Raw genomic sequence first — 16,135 nt, 5'->3', positions numbered from 1 at the left:
TTAATCATTAAGGAAATTAAAATCAAAACCATAAGGAGATACCACTTCACATTTACTAGGATGGCTATTTAAAAAAAAAAAGTGTAGGCACGCCTGGGTGACTCAGTCACTTGAGCGTCCAACTTCGGCTCAGGTCATGATCTCGCGGTCCGTGGGTTCGGGCCCCGCGTCGGGCTCTGTGCAGACAGCTCAGAGCCTGGAACCTGTTTCAGATTCTGGGTCTCCCTCTCTCTCTGCCCCTCCCCCATTCATGCTCTGTCTCTCTCTGTCTCAGAAAGAAATAAACGTTAAAATAAATAAATAAATAAATAAATAAACAAACAAACAAACAAACAAAAGTGTAGGGGTGCCTGGGTGGCTCCGTCGGTTGGGGATCCGACTTCAGCTCAGGTCATGATTTCGCGGTCCGTGAGTTCAAGCCCCGCGTCGGGCTCTGTGCTGACAGCTCAGGGCCTGGAGCCTGCTTCGGATTCTGAGTCTCCCTCTCTTTCTGCCCCTCCCTCCCTCATGCTCTGTCTCTCTCACTCTCAAAAATGAATAAATGTTAAAAAAAAAAAAAAAAAAGTGTTACCACGGAAATAGAGCAAGTGTATCCATCCCTCAAAGACTGCTGGTGGGGATGTAAAATGCTGCAGCCACTTCGGAAAACATTCTCACAGTTCCTCAAAAATGTAAACACAGATTTACCAAAGGACCCAGCAATTTCCCTCCTGGGTATATATCCAAGAGAACAGAAAAATATATGTCCACACAAAAACGTGTACATGAATGTCATAGCAGCAGCACTCATAGTAGCCAAAAACAGCCAAAATGTGAACACAGCCCAAATGTCCGCCACCTGATGAATGAATCAACAATACATTGTATCTCCACGAAATGGAGTTTTTAGTCAGCCATAAAAAGGAATGAAGTATTGATACAAGACAGAACATGGATGAATCTTGAAAACACGCTAAATGAAAGCAGCAAGACAAAAAATGTCACACGTGTTATAGGATTCTATTCACCCGAAATGTCCAGATAAAAATCCATATAGACAACAGATTAGTGGTTGCCAGGGGTCAGCGAGAGGGGGAAACAGAGGGTAACTGCTACCAGATATGTGGTTTCTTCTTGAAGCGATAAGAATGCTCTGGAATTATACAGTGGTGATAGTTGCACAACTTTATGAATACATTAAAAGCCAACAGACTGTATACTTTCAAAGGATGAATATTCTGCTATGTGAATTTTTTAAATTTCAGTATCAAAAAAAAAAAACAAACATACATACAAAAATCTCCATCCTCCCTTCCCCCAAAAGCAAAATGACAACCCACAAATGAGGACATAGCTGCCATAGGCATTAACTGACAAGACACTTTAGGAAATACTACAGTTAAGAAAATGACAAAGGGGCGCCTGGGTGGCTCAGTCGGTTAAGCATCCGACTTCAGCTCAGGTCATGATCTCACGGTCCATGAGTTCAAGCCCCGCGTCCAGCTCTGTGCTGACAGCTCAGAGCCTGGAGCCTGCTTTAGATTCTGTCTCCCTCTCTCTCTGCCCCTCCCCCATTCACGCTCTGTCTCTCTCTGTCTCAAAAATAAATAAGTGTTAAAAAAAAATTTTTTTTTAAATAAAAAAAGGAAAAAAAAAAGAAAATGACAAAATAACAATCCGCATAAGGAACACCAATAACCCATGAACAAATGAAAATTAGCTCTCATACCTAAACAAGGACATTCAAATTAAAACCTCAGGGAGAACTATTTCACATCCAACTGCAAAAAACTCATCAGGTGATGACAAGCATTTGCACAAACTGGAACCTGTCCATGTTGCCAACGGCACTGCCATTTTCGCACGTTCAGTATCATCTAATACACACTCAGAGAAGCGCATACTCTCGAGTCAAGCAATGCCATTCCTGGGCACGTGCCCACAAAAATCTATTCACACGTGAACCAAAAACACAGCACCACTGCACTGAAGTAGCAACAATCTAGGAACAACCCATCCAATAAGATCCAAAACAGAATGGACAAACAAGTTTTGCTATCTGGAATCACACGGTCAGACAATACAGCAGGGGACATGAATGGATGCAACTCGGGAAACGTAAAAGCAAAAAAAAAAAAAAAAAAAAAAAAAGAAAAAAAAGAAAAAAAAAAAGGCAAGTCAAAGAGTATACAGGCTTGATTCCATTCATATAAAGTTGAAAACTATGGAAAAGTTGGCATTATCTTCTTTAGAAAGACAAACATATGTTCTTAGAATATCGATAAAATATCAGTAACATCAAACACTTACTTGTTTCTTCTTCAGTTTGAGGATCTGCTGTTCTACTTTTGCAATTTCTCTGTCTACACGATCCATACTCTGTATTAACTCTTCCTTTGAAAGTTTTGAAGGTGAAGCATTCTGATCATCTCCACAAGGTTGCCCAGAGATTGGAGAGGATGGAGCTTCATGTTTGCCTCCAAATGCTGGATCCTTTAGAGAAGAAAGTCAAGAACAATTTACTCCTCACTAATAGCCAATATTAACATCAAGATTCTCTTAGCTGAACAAGTCTATTTTAAGACGCAGCAGAATCATAAATGCTATTTCTCTAGCTGGTGTCCTACAGGAGCAATTTTCATACATGCACACACACACACTCCACTCCACTGACGTTTATACATCACGGTCTACACATATCATTCACTATTCTGAATATCCTAAAAGCTATTTAGAATGAGGTGGCTAAAAGGCTGAATAGCCTTGAATGTCACAATACTGAGACTGTAGAGAATATCTGGGGAAACAGTAAGGCAATCATGAAAAAGGAAGATACCGTTTCTTAACCATTTTCTTACGATGGTTCTTCTAAAGGTCTGAACTTGTAGGTCATAAACTCCATGCAAAAGCTGTGTGTCCACCCAGCTTAACAGCTATGATACGGCCAAGAGTTCCTAACAAAAACTTCTCAGACTTTCCAAGGGCAAATAATCAGGTACGGAAGTCAGAGAAATGACCTAGCACTTTTCTTGTTGCTATCACCTAGGCCTGCCTTTATAAAGGGCGGGTAAATCTGCCCATGCTACAGCGCACATAACCTCGATTAAGCCAAATACGTCATTCCATTACACCTCCAATCAGAATGAAAGCCCTCCACCCAAAACCAACCACCTTGTCAACACACACACACACACACACACACACACACACACACACACACACGCTATTAATCTCCAGTCTAAGGTGAAGATATAAGCAATACTGTAAAGCAGATGAATTTTTGTTTTTTAAGTAGACTCTGTGCCCAGCATGGAGCCCAACAAGGGGCTTGAACTCACTACCCTGAGATCAAGATCTGAGCTGAGATGAAGTGTTGGCTTAACCAACTGAGCCACCCAAGCACCCCAAAGATAAATTCTGGATTAAGTCACTAGTTTTCTGCAGGCTGTAAGAAGCCTAGAATGAGCATAGTTCATAGGACAATACAGCCCTCAGAGTATTAAATATAATGACTAAGTGTGAGAAATGAGTAGTTCTAACAAAGAATGCACACAACTATACTTGGATAGTTGCTCCAAAACAACTTGGAACAGAGATTTTGGCTAAAATATGCGTATTTCTGAAAAATCTCATATTCTGTAATAGTATATGCTAAATATAAGACCCGGGGCTCAGTTGGTTAAGTGTCCAACTTCAAGCTAGCTCATGATCTCATCATGGTTGTGAGTTTGAGTCCCGCATCAGGCTTGGTGCTGCCAGCAAACAACCTGTTTCAGATCCTCTGTCCTCCACTCTATCTGCCCCTCCCCTGCTATCGCTCGATCTCTCTCAAAATAAATAAATAAACTTAAAAAAAAAAAAAAAAAAACTTCTGGGGAAAATAGAAGTGTGGCTATTAAGACCTGTACAACTTTGTATGCAGAGCATTAACAAAACAGTAACAATTCTAACAGAGGTAATAATATATTGAAGCTCCAATATCATTTGCCATCAGCCTACGATCTTTGCTCAATTCAAACTCTGTAGTTCATGCTTCTGCTGTTAAGATGTAAATCCCTGAAGTCTTTTGCTTCTAACAGAAAACAGTATGTTTCATCAAAATTAAAAAAAATAGAGGGGCGTCTGGGTGGCTCCGTCGGTTAAGCATCCGACTCTTGATTTTGGCTCAGATCGTGATCTCATTGTTTGTGAGTCCGAGCCCCTCATCAGGCTCTACGCTGTTAGCATGGAGCCTGCCTGGGATTCTCTCTCCCTCTCTCTCTCTGTCCCTCCCCTGCTCACTGTCTCTCTCTCTCTCAAAATAAATAAACACTAAAAAAATAAATAAAAAATAAAAATACAAGTGAGGGTATAACCATCTTTATCAACCTTTAAAAACAAAAAAATACAGGAAAAAAACATAGGAGATAGTATCTTCACATTTTCTTTTCGACACTTGAATCTCCACTAGTTAGCTTAACAGTGAAAAGCAGAGCAGTTCTTGAATGCAATAATTTTCGAATCTTCTCAAGGTCTTCAGACATCATGAAGGCTACTTCTTTTAATTATGGGACAGCTTGATCCTGAGAGCTTTTGAAACATTAACGTGCAGAGAAAAATCATTTATGAACCACCAAGACCTCGTTATATAACACATTCTCCTGCCATACGCAAATGAGTTCATGTGTGTTACGGAACATGTAAAATAGCAAAACAGGTATTTCAACTGCAGACTTTGCAAACGCTCCTCAGGTGATCTGATGCACGAGCTAAGAACTACTAGTACAAAGCAATATCTTCCACAGACTTGCCTTCTAGTTAAACATTTAACAACAAAACAATTCCTTAAGTGCCTACTATGTGCAGGCACTAGGCAGAGGGGTGAATGAAACAGACAGGATACTCGCTTTCATGGAGTTTCTAATCTTGTGTTGGAACATAATGATAGCAATTTTGAGGGAAGAAAGTTAGATTCCTACCTTTTATCTTATATCACAATAAAAGCCAAATGACAGCAAACATTTACATGAGCTTTATTAGCAAATCACAATGAGCCTCAAGCGAACAGAACAAGGTATTCACGCAATCTTGGGCTCAGAAAAGCCAACAGCAAAAGATATTAAAAAAAAAAAAAAAGAAGAAGAAACAAAGACTGATGGATTAAAATAAACAGTCTTCTGTTGATTATCAAGATAGCAGTAACAAATTTAAAAGCAAATGAGAAAAAGCATTTCCAAAATGTCAACTCTACAACTCAGTATAAAATCAAAAACTGACCAACAGAAAAATGAACAGATAGGAAAAACAATTTACAAAATAGGAAAAATGAATAACCAGTAAACAAATGAAAAATGTAAGTTTTAGTAAGAAGCAAATAAATACAAGTTAAAATTTTATCAGATTAACAATGTTTTTTTAAATAGCAGCAAATCTGTGGCATTAGCACAATAATTGGGCACCCTACATTCTGCAGTCAAGAATAAGAATCAGTCCTACTCTTTGGCGGGACAATCTGGAAATACAAAAGGCTGAAAAATATGCCAACTCTGATCAGAAATTGATTATACTAACAGGAATTTACCTTAAGGAAATAAATAAGAATGAACACCAAAAAAATCAGCCTAAAGACCATGTCATTGCTCTAATGAACCAACAGATAACCTACATGTGTGACACATCACTTTATATCCATATATGAAATACTAAGTAACCACTAAAAATACAGTTGCAAACTTACTGACCCGAAAAGAAGCTCATGAAGCACTTAAGCGAAAATAAAGTTATAAACAATGTACAAAGTGAGCGTATTAAAATACCCACCCAACTATCGGCAAAGTTAACAACAATTTCTAACTGGTGAGGCTGTAAAGTAACTTTCTCCTTCAAGCTTGTCTAATTCTTCTATAGAAGATACACCTGAGCTTGGCAACATTAAAAAAAACCCCAAACTAATTCTTTCAAAATCCCTACTTCTAAAAAAAAAAAGTCATGGTTTACAGCTTAGGGGGGAAAAAGCAGGACCAGGGGTCAGGGGTCAGGGGTCAGGGGTCACGGGTTTTCACTCCAACTCAGGAGGCACCACCTAGGTTGCTTAATTTTGCCTAACATCTGTTTTGTCTACTATAAAATGGACATAGGTTGTACAGTGAACCAACATGTCACATTTTAATGAATGAGACTTGAAGATCCCTTTCTGCTAAAAAATTCTACAGCTATAAATAACATTTGTAGTCATTTATTCATCCTTGAATAAATTCTTCTTAAAAGAAGACTTTCATTCTTTGTATTTTTTCTTTTGTTGTTCATGCTGCAAAACATTTCTTATGAACCCATAGACTATAACACATGTATTTCACACAAGGAGGTAGGCCTCAAAAATCCCAGAAGTTGAGCTTATTTCTAGAGCTTTCCCCACCTATCCTATCATTTTGTAAATTTTCAAATGTACATAAAAGTTGAAAGAACAATACAATGGATATGCATTTATCCTTCATGCTCGCTAGTTAACATTTTACTATTTTTGCTTTCTCTATAAACATATCCACACACCTACCTTTTTTTTTTCCCTTTAGCAGAACTATTTGAAAACAAATTGCATACACGTTCACTATCTCTTAAATCACTTTTCCCTGCATAAAAACTCAAAGAAAAAGTGTGGGTACTTATTTATCTGATATCAGGGTGGAAAGGGCCATTAGCCACAAAGGTAAATAAACATTAGGGAAGAGATATTTGCCAACAAAATGGGAAGGGGGACGGGGATAGCAAAAAGGTTAACACTACACTGTTAAAAGAGTATCAAAAAATTAGTTTATTCTTCCTAAAACAAATATTTATTCAGTACCTACTAAGCGCCAGGTACTTCCCAATCTGCAGATTTAATGGTAAGCAAAATACACAGTTAAAAAAAATAACCTCAACAACAAAATAAGGGCATAACGCACACACATGCATTTCACAAAAGGCAAGAAACAATAAGACAAGAGGAAAAGAGATTTGATCTTAATAGAACCTTCTCATAAATTCACAGTATACTTTGTTGAAAAATGTCACAAAATTATAGCTATATATTAAAAGTATGTATTTCTCTCCAACATATAGAACTATATATAATTTTCCTCCGTATTGCAAGTTTTCTAAAGAAACTACTTTTTACATAAATTATAAGAACAATTTATTTCTCTTTATAAAACCTATAAGCACAGACAAACCTCACCTAAAATGTCTTTTCTCTTATAGAGCAAGTCAATAAACTGCAACTGACTTTAAGGGGATTCTCTTAAATTTAAGTTTAACAAAACTGTGGTTGTCTTAAGAACCACTGACCACATTTTATAGCCCAGCAAGCCAGTACAAAAATGCTTGAGAGTTATTCAATAGCAATGTTTCTTTACAGCAGTCCCCAGATTGTTTTCATTTACCAAAAAGGCAAAAGTACTGACTTTAAAAGGCCGGAGCACTCGGGCTGTGGTTTTCAGTTTTGTTTAACAAAATTTTTACTTTCCCATAGCACTAACCTTTAGAGACTGGCACAATCGGACTTTCTTTTGGGCACTGTGCCCGAATATGGCTAAATAAACATCACAGACCGACAACTCCACAGGGTAAGAGAACAAATATTTACCTTCTTAGCGTCTGCAGAAGACCTCAACCCTTCTGGCAGCGTGTGCACTAAAGGTAAGACCGCAGCACTGACACGCTGGAAATGGGAATCAGAAACCTGTTCCAGACGTGGCCGCTTGGATTCCAGTGAATCATGATCCACTGGGGATGGCCCTGGGTGAAACTGCTCATATCCAGTTCTCCTTTCTTGAGGCCTATTACATAAAAAGAAAAGAAACACTTGAAATGTTTTAAATGATGTACAACTTCCTGCTAACACCCCTGGTTGGACTTTAAAAGAAATGTGAAAATTATGCTTACTTTTAAAGTGAATCCCTGCCCCCCCCTTCCTGCACCCCAGAAGAATAGATATAAAGTGCTATTAAACTGCCAATTCTTTTTTTCATTAAGTTATTTTTACTGTTTATTTACTTTTGAGAGAAAGAGCATAAGAAGGAAGGAGCAGACAGAGGGACACACAGAATCCAAAGCAGGCTCCAAGCAATGAGCTGTCAGCACAGGGCCCCACGCGGAGCTCGAACTCAAGAATCGTGACATCATGACCTGAGCTGAAGTTGGACGCTTAACCAACTGAGTCACCCAGGCGCCCCTAAGCTTCTAATTCTAATAGAAGAGTTCCTTCAGGGGAGGTGAGAATGGTAGTGGTAAAGAACTGAAAGACATAACAAAAGATTTCCATTTGCAGAAACTTTTAAGTTGCTGAAGGATACCCCTAAAATACAATTTTTAAACCTATGGCATAATAACTGAATTTAGTATGATCTAAACCGGAAAAGCGACTACCATTAGGAACCAATAATAAAACAAGCAGGAAACAAATCTCCCAGCAGTTGTACATGGAAACATAAGTGACTTGAGTTGTGAGGTATTATTAAGACAAGTGTCTTGAGTGAAAATGTAACATTGCTTTGAAATTCCGAAATACGTATTCTGTCTAGTTTCTGCAAGTCCCTAAGTGTCCTGCAAGTCACGAATCTGCCTTTGATTCCTTTCAGTGGGGTACTGTACAGAGTACTACGTGTGGGTGTTCATTAATTTCACTTTCCCTTTCCTATAAAAGTATTTACAGAAGCAACACTTTACTTTGTGGGCCAAGCTTTAAACGAACATCTCACAAAATATTTCTCGATGAAAAGGATCACCACTGGCTTTCCTTTTTAGAAGAGATGATGAAATAAACCCTGAGGTCTATAAAATTATTACATTCCAAAAATCTGAATGCTCACTCACGACATAAATCCTATTCCTTTCGTAAAATTCGCAATGACGTCACAAAAACTACTGGAGCAGGAAGACTTAGGAACAAAATGAGGACGGCTGCTTTTGCCGCTTGTATTCAATATGGGACTGGGGGTTCTCATCAGAGCATTAGGCGAGAAAAAGAAATAAAAGGACTCCAAATCTGAAAGGAAGAAACAAAAGTATTTCTATTCAGATGACATGATCCCATAGGTAGAAAAACCGACAGAATCGACCAAGAAAAGTTAATAAGAGTTAATAAATGAATAATGCAAAGCTACAGGATACAAATTCAACACGCAAAAATCAGTTGTATTTCTATATATCAGCAATGAACAGTCTGAAAATGAAATTAAGAAAATAATTCCATTTATAGTAGCATCCAAAAGAATAAAAGCTAGGGATAAATTTGACCAAGGAGGCCCAAGACTTACACAGTGAAAACCACAAAACATTGCGGAAGAAACTAAGGAAAATCTAAATAGTCAGATAAGACAGCCCATGCTCATGTACCGAAAGACTTCATATGGTTAAGATGACAATACGACACAAAGCTATCTATGGATTCAATGTAATTTCTATCCAAATGCCAGTGGCGTGTTTTGGAGAAACAGAAAAACCCACCACAAAATTCATATGGAATCTCAAGGGACCCCCCAAAGAGCCAAAGCAATTTTGGAAGAGAAATACAAAGTTAGAAGAACTCACGCTTCACAATTTCAAAACTTACTATGAACCTACAGTAATCAAGAGTAATCAAGAGTGATACTGCCCTAAGGTTAGACGTACAGACCAAGGGAAGAGAACTGAAAGCCCAGAAATTAACTCACATCAGTGGTTGGTGACAAGTGTGCCAAGACCATTCAAAGAGGAAGAAACAATCTCTTCAACAAATGGTGCAGGGGAATCTGGATCCCCACATGCAAAAGAAAGAGGCTGGACCCTTATCATAGACCACCTACAAAAATCAACTCAAAACAGATTACAGATTTAAAAGATAAGACCTAAAACTCTAAAACTCCTAGGAAAAAAATATAGGGAGAAGTCTTCCCGATGTTGGATTTTGCAATGAATTCTTGGATATCACACCAAAAGCCCAGGCAACAAAAGAAAGAAGGAAAAAAAAAAAAAAAACTGGTAAACTAGGCTTCATCAAAACTATCAAGAGACTGAAAAGAAAACCCACAAAATGGGAGAAATTACCTGCAAACCATGTATTTGATAAGCTTTTAATATCCAGAATATTAATGGCCTTCCCACAACTGAACAATAAAAAAGAGAACCTGAAGAAGAAGAAGAAGAAGAAGAAGAAGAAGAAGAAGAAGAGGAGGAGGAAGAGGAGGAAGAGGAGGAAGAGGAGAAAGAAAGAAAGAAAGAAAGAAAGAAAGAAAGAAAGAAAGAAAGAAAGAGGCAAATGATGTGAACAGACATTTCTCCAAAGACATACAAATGACCAACGCACACATGAAAAGATGCTCAACATCATTCGTTATTATGGGAACACAAATCAAAACCAAACTGAGGTACTGTTTGGCTAGACTTGTTTGGAAAAAAAAGAAAAAAAAAAGAACAAGTGTTTACAAAGATGCAGAAAAATTAGAACCTTGCACACTACTGCGTGGGAATGTAAAACTGTACAGCCACCGTGGGAAACTTTTGCAGTTCTTCGAAAAGCTAAATATAGACATATGACATATGACACAGCAATTCCACCTAGGTATATAAGGTATATATCCCTAAGTACTGAAAACAGGGACTCAGACACCAAGGTATTGAAAACGGACTCAGATACTTGTACACCAACGTTCAAGCGGCATTACTCACAACTGTCAAAAAGTGGAAACAACCCATGTCCGTTGACAGATAAATGGATGAACAAAATGTGGTATCTACATCCACATTTATATATGGCGCTGTATAGTGGTAATACAGTCCACTATGTGGACTATTATACTGCCACAAAAAGGAATAAAGTTCTGACACATACACTACAATATGGATAAACCTTAAAACGTTACACTAAGTGAAATAAGCCAGATACAAAAGGACAATTACTGTGTGGCTCCGTTTATATGAAGTAATTCAAAGAGGCAAATGCAGAGAGAAAGAAGGTACATTAGAGGTTACCGGGGACTGGGGGCAGAGGAGGAAGGGGGATTATTGCCTAATGGGAACAGAGTTTCTCTTTGGGGCAATGAAAACGTTCTGGAAATAGTGGTGATGGTTACAAAATCCTGTTGTGCACTTAATGCCACTAAACTGGAACATCTAAAAATGGTTAAAATGGTAAATCTGTGTTACATACATTTTACCACAGTAAAAAAGGTCACATGCAAGTTAATTCTTGGAATCATTATTAATAAAGACTAGCCTAGGAAATTCTAGCATATAATTTTATTTTTGAAGCTTAGAACCACTTGAGAGGGTGACCTTTGCTCTTTTTCAACAGTTCACTCTTTTCCCATTCACTCAACTCACTGCACTCGGACTTAACTGACCCATCATTTCATTTTATTACAAGTACTCACCACGCACTAAAGTCAGCAATGACCTCCTAATACTGAAAGCAAAAGAGTATTTTTAGACATACGCTGACCTATCTGCCACATTTTATACTTGACTTACTCCTTCCTTCCTGAAACTCTTCTACCTCTTGGTTTCCAGGACATGATCGGCCCTGGTTGTCAGAGTCTGTTTTCCACAGGGGATCCGAGCACAGATCGGTTTAAAATAGCCCACCTCCGACGATGCTGAGCTTCCTTACACAGTCTTTACTTAAACTGACCTGCTGGAAAACAAACCTGTAGTTCTTTTCTGCTTCTCTCTCACAATTGCCATTTTGCACACACAAAAAGCTTAAGGCTCACCCTTCCTGGACCTTATACTGGAGCACTGTCCCCCAAAGTATAAATGCCTCCAGAGCTCCTTTGACAAGCCAGCAGTTCCCAAATTTCTGCCTTCAACAAAATTGAAGAACTTAAGGCATTAACTAACATTTTCATCTTAGATAAAGAAGTGATTTAAGGCATATACCTCATAACAAACTACTTTTATGAATAAGGTTTCTTGGCACCTTCATCAGAATAAAAAATAAGAACAGAGTACATGGCTGCCTTCATTCTATCAATAAGTGATACTTTGAAAACAGCCATCATCTATCTCATTAATGCATGGATGCATTTCCATGAAATTTTACTTATATTTGACCAATTTGTTTCTCATTTTCGTAAATGATTGCTGCTTTGATCAATCTTATAATATTTCCATCCAGAAGTTTTTTTTAACAGATGTTGGCAAGGATACGGAGAAAGAGGAACCCTCTTGCACTGCTGGTGGAAATGCAAACTGGTGCAGCCACTCTGGAAAACAGTGTGGAGGTTCCTCAAAAAGTTAAAAATAGAACTACCCTAAGACCCAGCAATTACACTACAAGGTATTTATCCAAAGGGTATAAAAATGCTGACTCAAAGGGGCGCATGCACCCCAATGTTTATAGCAGCACTCTCAACAATAGCAAATTATGGAAAAAAACCCAATGGCCATCAACTGATGAACGGATGAAGAAGATGTGGTTTATGTACACAATGGAATACTACCTGGTGATAAAAACAAAACAAAACAATGAAATCTTGCTATCTGCAGCAACGTGGATGGAACTGGAGGGTATTATTCTAAACAAAATAAGTCAGAGAAAGACAGATATCACATGATTTCACTCATATGTGGAATTTGAGAAACTTAACAGATGAACATAGGGGAAGGGAAGCAAAAATAAGATAAAAACACAGAGGGAAGCAAACCATAAGAGACCCTTAAATACAGAGAATGAGGGAGGTGGGTGGGGGGGATGGGTTAGATGGATGGTGGGCATTAAGGAGGGCACTTTTCAGGATGAGCACTGGGCATCTTATGTAAGAGATGAATCACTGGGTTCTACTCCTGAAGCCAAGACTACACTGTATGTTAACGAACTTGAGAATAAAAGAAGAAAAAAAAGAAGTTTCTTAAAATAGAGCATCTTTTAGAAACAGACGTTTTCCCATATTTTTGTTGTTAAATAGAAGTAAGATGGGTTGATCGATAAAGGACTCGGAATAACCAAAGCGACTCACGTGAGGATAAATTTTGTGAAAACAGAAGAATGAACACATGAGCTCCGAGAAAATAAGGAACAGAAAGAGAAGTTTTGTTAAAGACGAGTTTGTTCATACATAGTGTCATTTTAAGCGGATGATGGTACCAAATCACTATGGTATTTAGATTCCGTCAGATAATTTTAAAACTGTATTGCAGCAGTTTTGCCTTAAAATGTCAATACTTTCAATATGGCAAATCATATCCATCTTTTAAAACTTAGGAAACTTCTAAATGTCAACTTAAAAATGTACAATATAGCTTTTCAAAGTTCTTTTAAGAAATATGCAAGCAACAGGTTTGAAGACCACTGTTTGAGTCCTTTTCCTTCCTCTCTCTCCTTCAGAGGCTTCCGCCTCATAGTATCTTTACCTGTTGGGGACCCTCTGGGTTCACCTTTGAACAGCTGCCCTCTCACTTTCCACCCTCCCTTGGATCACAAGCACCGATCTGGACCTTTAAACCCAGATCGGCCCCTGCGCATGCAAGATACATCTCCAGCTGGATGTGTCACAGGTACCTCAAGCTTAATTTGCACCAAACTCGAGTTGTCTCACCTTCGTTGCTCTTTCCTTAATCTCTATCACACTGTCACAGCCACGGAACCAACAGCCATAAGCTGGAAAGCCAGGATTCATCCAGGTCTCCTCCCTCATCTTTGCCAATTGCGAGGACTTGGCAGCCTTCCCTCCTAACTTACTCCAGCCTGTCTTGTCTGTTTCACTGTCCTATCTCAGGCTCACACTCTCCATGTTCTCTCTGCCTCCAGTCTATCCACCTCAAATCCACCCTCCACACAGCAGCCAGAGGTAATCTGTCAGACACAAGCATCCAGCGCCAGTTAAAGGCCACGCCCCTCAACGCAGCACTTAGAATGAGGGCCACTGCCGGCCTGCAAGAAAACTGTGTGTGCAACCTGCATAAGCAAAGGCAACCCTCTGGTACACAGGACCTGGCAGACTGCCCGAGCTGGATTTCGGTCCTCGGTTGTCCCCTCCACCTACAAAAGTTAACTTCCAAGTATTACATGTTACCTCTAGTGAATCTGCCTGTGACATTTCCCAAAGCCAGAAGGTACAGTACACCTAGCACTGGAGGAGAGCATACGGCCACCGGTACACAGGACAATTAGGACAGACATCGAGTATACACAGCTCTCTTGCCATCAAGACATCAGGCTATTTCCCATTTCAGTTTGCCCATCCTTTTTACAAGAGCAAAACTATTCATGGATAAACAGGTAAATATCTAATTTCACATTCAAAACTTCAAAAAATTTTAAGTGAACCGTATGAAAATCTTTGTGAAAACAAATACAGTTTTATATTGGAGTCCTGGTGGAGTTAAGCATGAAATCTCCATCTTAAGTGAACATATTTGCCTTTTAAAAACTAACACCCGTGGAAAGGTATAGCCACTTTGGAAACAGTCTAGTAATTTCTCAAACGGCAAACAAACAGAGAACTACCATATGATACAGCAATTCCACTCCTGGGCATATTCCCAAGAGAAAGGAAAATTCATGGTCACATAAAAACTTGTGCATGAGTGCTCCTAGCAGCATTACTCATAACAATCAAAAAGTGAAAACTCAAATATTTATCAATTGATGACTGGACAAATGAGGCATATAAAAAAACAAACATCAGATTTTCATACTAAAAAATCTGTGTACACTCTTAAACTTAAAAGTTCTTACATCTCACGGACTTCCTTGACCTCTTAGTACCATTTTTAAATACCTTTAAAACAAATTAAAGTTTTTAAATGGGCTTTTTACTGTAATATACCTATACCTTATCATTTTAATTTTAAGGAAAAGATAACTCTCGTCAGGGGGAACATGTCATAAAGTTCATAGCTATTCAAAACACATGTAGGATTACATCAGTAGATTTTATTTTTTCCTAGCTATGGAAATTTAGTTCGCCTAAATTTTCAAATGTAGAAGCATGATTTGGCTTCTTCTTTTGTTGCTCAAGGGAAAACCAATGATCTGAATTTTGGTGAATCTTTTATAATATCTGAAACTACCTTAAGCTGTTCTGCAATTTTTTATCTAAATATCCAAATACTCTAATTATGTGGACTAATTTTTCCAATGAAATCTAGAAAATACGACTGATGACATTTTGCCCAGAAATGACTCATATTTTAAGAGTATGGTTTATAAAATGATAGACATTCACTAACCAAAAAAATTCCAGGAACACATAATAAAACTAAGCAGCAAATTGCCCCAAACCCCACCACATGGAAACAATGCTAAAACTGGGTGAATCCTGTACCCAGACATCACTTTATTTTTACATATGGGTAAATGGATATACAGGCAAAAATAAAACTTTAAGTGAAGAATATTTGGTTTGTTTTTATATAGGTATTAGGAGAAAAAAAAATGAAATAAAGCTTAAATTGGAAGGAATTGCTCCTTTACCACAAGAAATTCATTCCTAAAAGATTATTGCTAAAGGATAAGGGGAAAACTATGAAAAGCATTAAGATGGGATTTTTTTTTTTTTATAAGCCTAACATTTCCATTTTAGAAGTATCAGATTACTCCAGACACAATCGTCAAGTGCGTACCTTTAAACGTCTCCCAATACCTACAACACCTCTAGATCCTGTAGTTACGTTACTATTACTTTGTCAAAATTTGCTATTGACGTTCAGTTATGGAACCATAATTCGTCCAGATGTCTCACATGGGCTTTTTACTTAAAACGGTGTGTGGCTTACTACAGTCCTTTTACCATGGCTTCCATTCTTTGGCTGGATTCTATCACCTAAAATTCTTCCAAGAAGTTTAAGTTTTCAGTCTAAGACTGTCCGCCTGTTGCTTTTATTCTTAAACTTGAGTGGTACATAATATTCTTGGATCTCATTTCTTTTCCTCCGAACTTTGTAGCTACTGCTCCCCTATCTTCTATCCTGTAGTTGCTTGAAGCCAGACTTGTTCTTCCCTGTCAAGGATTTCTTTTGCTTCCTGAATTCCTGATTCTTTTACTTACCCTTGAACCGTGATAAATGACCCAAGTTCTGTCCTGATACTGATCATTCTGTGTAATTATCCTTGGAGCAAAATATGCCCTATCCATCTACAGAGTTCTTCCTTCACTTTAAAATTATCAATTATTACTTCCTTTCCTTGACAGGTTTTCCACCTCAGAAACACACATTC

General features: G+C 38.2%; 1 protein-coding gene across 16 annotated transcripts in view; it reads right to left on the bottom strand.

Moving 5' to 3' along the window:
* The window catches only part of NCOR1 (nuclear receptor corepressor 1), a 159,644-nt gene that overhangs the window by 108,678 nt on the left and 34,831 nt on the right, over positions 1 to 16,135 (bottom strand). For all 16 annotated transcript variants that reach the window (XM_042917444.1, XM_042917443.1, XM_042917445.1 and 13 more), the window contains exons 4-5: positions 7,583 to 7,775; positions 2,290 to 2,472 (exon numbers count right to left, since the gene is read on the bottom strand). In XM_042917444.1, coding sequence (XP_042773378.1) covers positions 2,290 to 2,472; positions 7,583 to 7,775 — 376 coding nt within the window. The remainder of the gene's footprint in view (positions 1 to 2,289; positions 2,473 to 7,582; positions 7,776 to 16,135) is intronic.

This window comes from Panthera leo, chromosome E1 (assembly GCF_018350215.1).
Source record: "Panthera leo isolate Ple1 chromosome E1, P.leo_Ple1_pat1.1, whole genome shotgun sequence".
Lineage (NCBI taxonomy): Eukaryota > Metazoa > Chordata > Mammalia > Carnivora > Felidae > Panthera > Panthera leo.
This window is presented reverse-complemented; position numbering and strand designations above follow the sequence as displayed.